The sequence below is a fragment of the Pomacea canaliculata genome, linkage group LG9 (genome assembly GCF_003073045.1).
Source record: "Pomacea canaliculata isolate SZHN2017 linkage group LG9, ASM307304v1, whole genome shotgun sequence".
NCBI lineage: Eukaryota > Metazoa > Mollusca > Gastropoda > Architaenioglossa > Ampullariidae > Pomacea > Pomacea canaliculata.
The window spans coordinates 11,275,689-11,286,314 of NC_037598.1; the positions used below are offsets into that span (position 1 = coordinate 11,275,689).

The 10,626-nt window shown below is 41.6% G+C and overlaps 1 protein-coding gene across 1 annotated transcript in view; it reads left to right on the forward strand.

Moving 5' to 3' along the window:
* The window catches only part of LOC112571448 (glutamate receptor 1-like), a 33,291-nt gene extending 23,251 nt beyond the window's left edge, over window positions 1-10,040 (forward strand). The window contains exons 2-9 of the mRNA XM_025250426.1: window positions 2,352-2,396; window positions 2,655-2,843; window positions 3,762-3,921; window positions 4,175-4,354; window positions 5,075-5,222; window positions 5,512-5,791; window positions 6,896-7,198; window positions 7,689-10,040. Coding sequence (XP_025106211.1) covers window positions 2,352-2,396; window positions 2,655-2,843; window positions 3,762-3,921; window positions 4,175-4,354; window positions 5,075-5,222; window positions 5,512-5,791; window positions 6,896-7,198; window positions 7,689-7,892 — 1,509 coding nt within the window. The 3' untranslated portion in view covers window positions 7,893-10,040. The remainder of the gene's footprint in view (window positions 1-2,351; window positions 2,397-2,654; window positions 2,844-3,761; window positions 3,922-4,174; window positions 4,355-5,074; window positions 5,223-5,511; window positions 5,792-6,895; window positions 7,199-7,688) is intronic.
* The last annotated feature ends 586 nt before the right edge of the window (window positions 10,041-10,626 follow it).

Here is a 10,626-nt window from a genome sequence, read left to right on the forward strand (position 1 = left end):
AGACAACTGACAGCAAAGTTTGGCAGCACAATCTGCTATTGTAACAATGTGAGTGGAGGAGAGCAATGTTACAGAGAAAGAAAACAGAAAATGCAATAAGGAATAGACAGGAAAGAAGGAACAAAAATAAAACGAAGAAAAAAAAATAAAATAGAGAATGCAATAAGGAATAGACAGGAAAGAGGGAACAAAAATGAAAAGAACAAAAGAAAGAAAGAAAACAGACAACGCAATAAGGAATAGACAGAAAAGAAGGAACAAAAATGAAAAGAAGAAAAGAAACAAAACAGTGACAAAATGAACAGAAGAAAGACACGCAAAAAAAAAATAAATAAATAAGGGGAGAACTGTCTACTTTAATGAAGTTGCCGATATAAAGACCTTGATTTTTTTCTGAACTCCCTCGCACAAATTAGGGAGAGATAAAAAAAAATAAAATAAAAAAGACTTCAAGCATCTCCTTGCCACATGCTATCCTTCTAGTACAAAAGTCTCTAGAAACGTGGTCTTTGGATGTAGATGGTATTTGCCTGACCTCCCCGCTGCGAGCTATTGTTCTGAAAGGCTTGTCACGAGGGGGCACATGCTGGTGCAGTGTCAGAGGTCAGAGTTCAGGCACATTGCCCCCGAATACACTCAAGTAACCTGTGTTATGTATACAGAGTATCACAGACAAGCGCGCAGACTCGAATATGTAGGAAAAGTATGAAGATGGGTGAGCAGACGGCCAGACAGCCAAACAGAGTGAGAGACTGAGCTGTAGATAAGTGATTGGTTGAAGGAAAAACGTTTGATCTTATGTAAGGCGTCAGTATTTAATGTTTCCATCTTGCACCATAACTATTTAAACAAGTATTATATTTTTAAAGATTTTAGTTCCCATCCTACATCTCCACACCCTCGAATAATACATAAGTACTTGCGGAGATCTTCGCAGGACCGGCGACATTGTGATAAGTTTCTTGAGATTACCCACTGCTGTTCTCAATAATCTTTTCTCTCATTTACGTGAGCAGTATTCATACGCCACCGACTCTTTTTTCTCTCTCAGTAGTAGAAGCAGTATTCTATGTAGGCCTGTCTTTCAATTTTATTTGAACAGAAACATCCATTAATACACCCTTAGTATCACACGTAAAAAAAGTCAAACGTTTTCAAAAGTTCAAGAATAAGAGGTGTTCAGATAATTTTCAAACTTACACTTACAACAAGTGCTGTCATAACATTCAAGCTTAAAATAAGAATGTTGGCAAAACTTTCAAGGTTCACTAATAAAAGTGCTCGAATAATGTTCAAGAAGTTTTTGTACGAAACTTATTCATTCACAAATGGTCGTGTAAATGTCAAGATAATGTCAGGAAAAATTATTCGTATAAAGCTCAAGCTTTTACAAATATGAAGTGCTTGACAACTTGCAAGGATACATGAATGAAAAATGCTCACATACACTTCAGTGTACATGGTAACTGTAAGCTTACACGAGTAAATGCTGCTATAACTTTCAGCTCACCCGAGCAAAAGGCGGCAGAATGTATCCACCCGCCATGTTGCCTGTTCCAGGACCGCCTTGCTACATGGACAGTCTATGTACCCCGACTCACCCCACACCCGTCTCACCAGCATCACTGTAGTGATGGGCGTTCTGCCAGAAGCACTTTCTTGTTTCTGGTATTCCTAAATGTTGTTAGGAGATTCCATTCCGACATTTAAAGAAATGACAAGTTTTGTGGATGCATGTTACAGGCGTCGGTATGACACGAGTTGTCGACAACCTGCAAAAATAATTTTTTTTTAAAAACTGTAGCATGTTTGGCACAACATCATGGCACGTGAGATATGTTTTAAAAAATGCATGCACCAGGGCTGGTACAACATAATGGCACGAGAGAAATGTTATCTTGGCATTGCCTCGCTTAATGTGTTGTTGTTGTTTTTTGGCCAAGGATTAAAAACAGAGTACATCGTAAGTAAAAAATAAAGTTCCTAAGTTCAGGTCAAGGAAAAGGAAGTCGGCTGAAGAAAGGTGTTGGTACCAGTCCAATAAGTTTTGAACTTTGTCCAACAATAATAAACTTTTTAACTTCTTTTCATGCTGCGGTGTCTTTCATGTAGTAGTGAAGCTATTGAAGATTTTTTTTTTCAGTTTGGTGACTCTGTCACTAGCACTATTCATCTCCAAGAATTGTTTTTGTTACATTATCTTTAGCGCTGATTGCTTATTTAATTGCTTCTCATATAAAGTATTCATATAAGAGAGATTGAGATTAACTTCATGCATGACTCGTTTGAGCCTCTAAAAATAAAGATGTTGGCTAAAGTGTTTAATTCCTGATCATTCTTTTTTTTTTCAGACGCCAGCGACAATACCGAAGTTCACGGTTACTACTGTGGAGCAGGTTTGTAGACTAGAAGTTAAATCGTTCGTAGATTCTTGCGATCTTTTTATCGGGGACTACTTTGTATATTTTATTACATCAGTTTTGTCCATGATGTCAATGATCTTATGAATTGTTTTAAAGCTAAGATGCGACACCGATCAGAATACCTCTATTGTACTCAGGTGTTACAACAACTAAAACAAAAGTATTGGTAGTAGTTATAATCATGACGATAATCATGATACTAAGGCTTGATAATAATCATCATCTCCTCAGGAACCTTTCATCATGCGGGAGCTGGAACCTAAGGGAGGGGCTCGCTACGTTGGCTTTGTGAAGGACCTGCTGGACGTTGTGGCGGAGAAGGTTGGCTTTTCCTACTCCTTCAAGATTGCCAGCGACAATCAGTATGGCACAGAGAGTCCCATTGGCTGGACCGGCATGATCGGCGAGCTGGTCCGAAAGGTGAGCATCTATGCTTCTACACAAAACTCGATGAAGTTTAGGGAACCACCTTTACATTTTTATTACATTTACAACGTTTCATTAAGATTTTGGAGAAGGGGTGGCTTTACTATTTCTGTCTTTGTTTATTTCGGCTTGTCACTCACTTAGGCATCTAGAATTCTGCGTGGGAAGTCAGCAGTTTATTAATGAGGAACAAGGCTGAGAACGATTTCCGTGGAAGGAATACAGAATGCACGAAAATAAACAAACACCCAGTTTTCTTCAAAAGCCACGAGGACGACTGGGAAGAAGATGTACTTGTAAACAGATACAAGGACATTGCAAAGAGCCACACTCCATTCCAAAGCTATAAACAAAGCCACACACATCGCTATAAAAGCCCAGTGCGTTGCCACAACGATAATGAGGTCGTTGAGGGAAAAGTCTGTGATAAATTAACGTTTGTTGCCGTGAGACATTGAGTAAACACCATGTCATCCGTGGTAATAGTGATGAGAGCATCTGCTTTATGCGGTCCTCAAGGTCTGATGAAGAAAGCTTTCATTCCCTAACAATTATTAGAAGAACTAGGATACCCAACAAAGCATGTCTAGTGCATGACGACATCACCAAGAGGTCAAAGCACCACACTATCAAATAAGCCAACAAACCAACCAACTCAGTTGTGTTAGTCAAATAGTGATGTTGACACAACTGACAATAGTAAATGATGAAACTACCGGTTTTAACCATAAATTCTTGCCATTTGTTAAGGAAACGGGTACAGGATCAGCTGATGTAGCAGCACGCATGTCACTGATGTAACAGCAGGCTCTGGTAACAGAAACGTTAATGTAGCAGCAACCCATGTGTAACCAAAGCGTTAATGTAAACCAACAGGTTTACCGATGAGTAACCGAGTCGTTGATGTTGCAGGAAGCGGACATCGCGGCAGGCGCCCTGACAGTGACGGTGCCACGTGAGGAGGCGGTGGACTTCACCAAACCCTTCATGACAACCGCCGTCAACCTGCTGGTCAAGAAACCCGAGCGCATTGACCTCGGCCTCGGCTACCTCGTCAGACCGTTCTCTACAGGTACGTCGCAGTCTCTTAGTAGCTTTTCGATGACCAGATACTTTATCTCCAGAAATGTCTTGGGAAATTTGTCTCTCCTCAGACCTCAAACTTTTTTAACAACAACAAGCAACAACGACAACAACAACAGCGACAACAAACAACAATCACAACCACCTATCTGCAATGTGATGCTCGAAATCAAGTAGCGCAAGAAACGATCTACACTGACAATACCTTGTGAATGCTTTATCTTGGCCGGTCCTGTTTACAGAGTTCTGGATCCTCCTGCTTATTTCCATCATCATCGTTGGCTTCATCTTCTTCCTCATCGGTCGCTTTAGCCCCTACGAGTGGATAAAAGTCGGCGAGGACCGAGATCAGCGGGGCGCCCGGAACGCCTTCAGCCTGCGCAACAGCTATCTCTTTGTTCTCAGTTCCCTCACCTGGCAAGGTAGGCAACATTTTTTAGGTTGTTCTCAACTCCCTTTCCTTACAAGCCAAGCAACACTTACCTCTTTGTTCTCAGCTCGTTCACCTGGCAAGGTAAACAACAGGTAAATCTTTATTGCCGCTTCCTCGCCAAGGAAGATGAGCATGTCTATACTCTTCTTAACGCCATGAACCTTGGACGTTCAGAGTGATAAGGTCTCTAAACCTATTATGATTTAGTATCAAAACTTTTGAAACAGGTAATGCCCAATTTTTGTGTGGAGTATGCATTTGATTTCCGAATTTACATCGTACGTTTATTTGGATCGTGCATATAGGTCAGACAACTCCACTTTCACACAGATTCGCTCCATAATCGAAGCTGATTCATTAACGCTCTCTACAATAGCATCTCGTCATAATGCCATCACGTAGTAGAACTTGTATGAAAATCACTGGCAGGGTTACAGTTGGACATCACATCATTACACAACAGTAGCTTGAATTTACGTTCTTAGTACCTATAAATCATTAGCACTGGCAAGTAATTGATAATCGAAGAAAAAATGCCTTTAATTTGAGCCTGATAAGGGGTCGATGAGAGCTGACAACGTAAACCTTCCTTGTTGATGACGTGTACCTTACTTCTAGATGACCTACACTTTACCTCTTGATTCCGCTCCCCTTACGTCTTAGTCACGTGCATCTTACGTCCTGAAAACGGGTCTTTACGTGTCGGCAGGGTTCCGCGAGCCCCCCAGGTCCATCTCAGGGCGACTGATGGCTGCGTTCTGGTGGATCTTCGTGCTGTTCACCCTAGTGGCCTACACGGCTAACCTCACCGCCTTCCTGCTGGCTCGCCCCGAGCAGATGCCACTCATGCCCTTCAAGTAAGTCCACGGATATCTACTCACCACATTTAGACTTCTCCTCTGTTTAATTTCTTACCTTCTGTACAAATCAGCAACCAACACAGCATGACTGTGAAGCAGCACAGCTGAACAGTTGAACTGATAATGGCAAAACCAGTTTCATGGTTGATCGGTTTTTAATTCAAACTTCTTGAACCAGATTTAAACCAGGAATAACTCCAAAATTAAGAAAAGGACTAAATCTGTATCAAAGAGCAAAGAGCACCTGTATGTTCGTGCGTGAACTTATCTGGACTGCAATTTGCAGGAGCTATGAGGATCTGGTGGAGTCGAACGAGATCTCCGTGGGGGCGCTGGCCTTCGGGTCCACCCAGCAGGCCCTCCGGCAGAGTCGCGACAGCACCCTGCAGAACCTGTGGAACAAAATGTCGCGACAGAACTCGTGGGTCAACTCGTACGAGGAGGGCCTCCAGCGGGTCAAGAAGAGCGACGGCAAGTTCGTGCTTTTCTCCGAGAGTTCGACCGCCGAGTACCTGGCCCGCAAGAACTGTGACGTCATGCTCTACGGGGACAACATCTTTCACAGGGTAGCGATCTCCTTCTACCTGCTTCACTTTTGTTGTTGCTGCTTTTTTTTTTTTTTTTTTTGTTAGGGCGGGTTTGGGAGAGAAAGGTAAAAACAGAAAATGTTAACATGACTTTTACAGCAATTATTCTCTCTTTCTTCATCTCTTCCATCCCGCATCCTCTAGCCCTACACACGTTTCGCATATTTTTAACTTGACATTTGTTACCTCCCTTTCTCCCAGCTTTCCATATATTACTTTCCTATGTTACCAGCTTAATGTATTACCTCCCTTTCTTTTTACGTGTATCATCTTCTGTTCTCTCTTCTTTACATGTATTACTTAAAATATGTTTCGCATTTGCGTGTATTGCCTCCCTTTCTCTCTCACCCATATATATGCATTTCCTTTCTTTTGTCTATGACTTATGTGCATTATTTTTTTTTCCTTTCTCTCACCTCTACATGACTTACCTTTTTTCCATTGCTCATAGATATCTCATTTCTTTTTCAGACTACACGTTAATATTTTCCTGCGTTACATACCTCATACCTTTTTCTCTTTATTTACATCTCCCTGCTTTACATTCTTTCTGCCAGATGTACGGGTCTTTTTATCAGATCAGAGCTGTTTGCCTATAATTTGAACAAATTCAGGTAATACAGTTCTGTATTGAAATTCATCTTTGTGGTTATCGACTCCAAATTTAGAAAATTTAGAATTTATATATATTATTTGTTTTAATTAGACATATCTATAACACAACAGTGGCGTAGGAAGATGGTTCAGCTTTGGTTTGTGGGGTTGGGGAGTACTCCATGCTAACAGCGAACGACGTTCACATTCTTGCCTCCTCAGTATTTTTTTTTTTTTTTTTTTTTTTGAGGGAGCTAGTTACTACCCTACTACAAAAGGAAAGAAGAATGAATAAGAATGTATACGCTGTTTAGTCCTAGAACACTACCTGAGTTTATTCCATCGTCCGCTGACAACAGAAATCACGTGATCAATGTCAGACATGTATCCATCTACATGCACATCTTAACATTACTTATCTCACCTCTGCATTTCCTTCTCCGATATCTACAGTCTCATCTCTCCTTGTCTCACCTTTGTGTCCGTCAGAGCTACGGGCTGGCCGTGCAGAAAGGCTCTCACCTGGCGCCGCTGCTGAACAAGGCCATCCTGGAGCTGCGGGAGAGCGGCGAGCTGGACCTGCTCCGCCAGCGCTGGTGGCGCTTTGCCGGCGAGTGCTCGGACATCGACGGACGGATGTACACCCAGAAGGGCGGCTCCCTGTCCTCGCTACCCATCTACCCCGTCACCCTGCGCGACATGGCCGTCGCCGTGCTGCTGCTCTTCCTCGGCATTATCGCTGCGATCGTCTTCCTAGTGTTGGAGCTCCTCTACCACACCATCGCCACCAAGGCAAGGCAGTTGTAGCCGGTTGAGACTTGCTCTGTTTTTAGGAATTGTGGGATATGTATATATACTTACACAAGTTTAAAGTCATTGTGAAGAAAGGCTAGAAACTTATTTCCTTTTGCGTCACAAAATGTGGCTTTGACGTCAGCTTTTAGTGACGTCACAAAATGTGGATTTGACGGTGACTTTTATTGACGTCACAAGCTGGAATGTAGGCCAACACACAGAGCTGAAATTTAAAAAACCTTCATTAATAAGACAACAATATCATAATTAATCATGCATATTCTCATAAAAATATCTGCTATGATTTTATAAACCTATCAGCAACTAACCCTGAGTTCAGTTTTGTTTTGACTCAAAGTCAGTTTACGGAACTAAACACTGAGCCTCTCGGTGTGTTGAGTCACTATTCATGTTACTACCCACGCAAAGGGGTAGATAATTACTCACAGAAACTATCCTGACGCGTGTATTTTCCCGTCTTTTACAGGGAAAGATCGAGAAGCCGAAGGTGCTGGACAAGAAGATCTTCCGCGCGCCCAAGTTCACCAAGGGCAAATCCAAGGCAGCGCCAGCAACGACTTCTACGGATGTGGAAGCCGGCGTTTCCGAACCACTCAGCGAAGAGCCTCTTGAAGGCACTTCCGGTGAAGCTGCTTCTGCTGAGGGGGTGGAGGAAGCCAAAGAAGCTTAGGTCCTCCGTTCAAGAACTGCAGTCATTGCTGCATCTATCTCACCTCGCGACTCGCTCTTTTTTTCCTCTCTCTCGCTTCCTTTGAGGTCGTCTTTCTTTTTGACTGGTTGCTTGAAGTACGTGATAAAAAAAAAAGAGTCGGGCGTTTTATTTTGAATGTCCAAATGCTCATCGATGACTGAGTCAGCATTTTTTTCAGCTTCAGTGTGGAGCTGTCCCAGTGGACTTCCTCAGGTGTCACCAAACTGTCCTCATCGTTCTTGTACTAGTCTCTTCCCGCTAAGTAGGAGAGATAATGATAATGATAATGAGGAATTTTTTTTAAGTCTGCATGAAAGCGCGTTGCCATCTGCAAGCAGCTTGATATGTTCGCGAAATTGTAATTCACAGCTAAAAGGTTTAAACTCAAGAAGAAATATCACTCCTCGTGTATGTGTGGGTGTGTGAGAGAGAGAGAAGGAAAAATGGATGATTGGACTACAAACGGGGAAAGTAGGGTGAAAAAAGGGAATTTACGAATACAACCTGGCCACTTTACCCTTGGCATTGGTAAGAAGAGAAGAAAACTGTAGAAAGATGACAGGAATTAGAAGAAAAGTAAAAGAATGATAGCCATACCTCACTGAAATTATTTTACTTTTAAGGAGCTCTAGCAGGGATGACTTTAACAATAGTGGTTTGTCTACGATTGGTAAAGTGACTTCAACGATAGTGGTTCGTCTACTATTTGTAAAGTGACTTTGACAACGGTGGGTCGACTACGATTGGTAAAGTGACCTGAAGGGTTTGACCGAATCGACTTCCACGTCACCCTAATGATGGAGGGTAAAGTTCAACTGGATGCAGGCCTACCAGCTAGTCACCGAATGCCAACTCTGTTCCACGGAATCATACTCATCGTGATCGTCGTTTAAAAGTAACATTGCTGAACGATATGCATGGTACCTAAATGTCAACCTGAATTAAATCAGAGGAGATATACGATTTAAATAAATATTTTTACTTTTTTAATGTTTGAAATCCTTAAGACGCACGAGTGACGGTGAAAAAGAAACAAAAGAGTTGCAGTTTCTCTCCATTTTTGTTTTTAAAATTGAGAACTTCACCATGTGGCTGTTACTTTTACGAGAAATGCTGCCTTAAGCACGAAATAACATTACATACATCATTGTGCTGCTATTACTAACAAATCTTTGAAGAAAAAAAAGTCTGGCAGTTCCTACCAAAGACGAAAAATGTCAAATTTGTATGGCACTCGCTTTTAGACATTTTGTAAAGTCTAATCACTACAGTGCACTGAAAGTTCATGCAAACGAATCACGTCCATGTTCTTGCTGAATAATCTGTGACCAACAGCATCTACTGCCACCAAACAAGACTTTCAACATCGAGTTGTTTGCGTTTTTTCAACATCCAAGGGTCCATGGTTCTCCCGATGTTGCAATCACAAGACTTTCATCATTCACTCCAGTCCTATGCCTTACCAGTCGTCATGTCTTGGGGTGGAGGGTGAAATACTTCACCCCTCCCTCCAACAACAATAACAACAACAACGACAACCACCACCACCCAATTGCATTGTTTTAAATGTGTGCCTGTCAATTCTTATTTCGTTTATTTGAAATGTGTACTTTCATGCATATTCATAAAATAAATTCATCCCTCACGATGGATAGTTAGCATGTGTGTATTAAAAAGCGAATATTATTGCCGTTTCCTAACTGCTGCAATTAACTGCGATATTGACGATCTTTGCGTGTCTTTCATAACAAATTTATGCCTGTTATTAAGTTTATAGAAAGTCATTATTGGTATGTATTTATCACCAGCTGTATGTTTGTAAGAATTTATCTTTCCATACTGTGACAGATTTAGTTGTACGTTTTTCTATAAACTGCTCAGATCCCGTGAAGTGCAACTTTGTTACCCTCCTTTTTTTCAAGTTATTATTAAGTTATCTGTTTAGATTTTGTTTCTCATTTTTTTTTACTCACTGCCCGGAAGTATCTCTGCCAAGGAAGTTCCAAAAATATGAATGACATACGTGAATTTCCATTGTGCATGCCTGACATACCAGGATCCTTCTGGGTCGGCTCGAGTTAACTATAGTGTTGTGCTACATGATAATAAAGATAGTTGAACTGCTCATTAGTCTCCTCTCTCTGTGTGCATGTGGGGATGGTGGTGAGGGTAACTGGTGTTCTATGCCGAGACAGCAACTAAAGCTATATCACGGAGCTATACCCCTTTAAACGAAAGCCACATACAGAGAAAGAACAGCGTGCTCGAGACGAGAGCTGAACCAAGGAAAGTCAACCCTCAGTGTATTGGTGACAGGTGCTAACCGCTAAGCCACCGCACCGCCATATAGCACGGCGAAGGGTTTGTTTGTTAGTGTTTTATGCCGTGCCAGCAACTAGAGCTATATCACGGCAATAAAAGTAATTTTAAGTTTAAAGGTTTCGGGGTAAATCTTCTCAAGTCATGTATCTTTAAAAACAAACCAACATGGTAAGTGAACAAGGTGTAAAAGAAAAAATGAAGTGTAAAAAGAGGTGGTGAAGCCCAAAAAGGCCACCAACACACCAGAAATCAAGAGAGAACAATCAGAATGTAACAAAACTTAAATTTAATGATAGAATCCTATCCTTTTTAAAAAAAAGTAAAGATTGCACGGCGAAGGGAGGGGAAGAGGAAACCGGAGTACCCAGCGAAAACCTCCGACAAACAACCC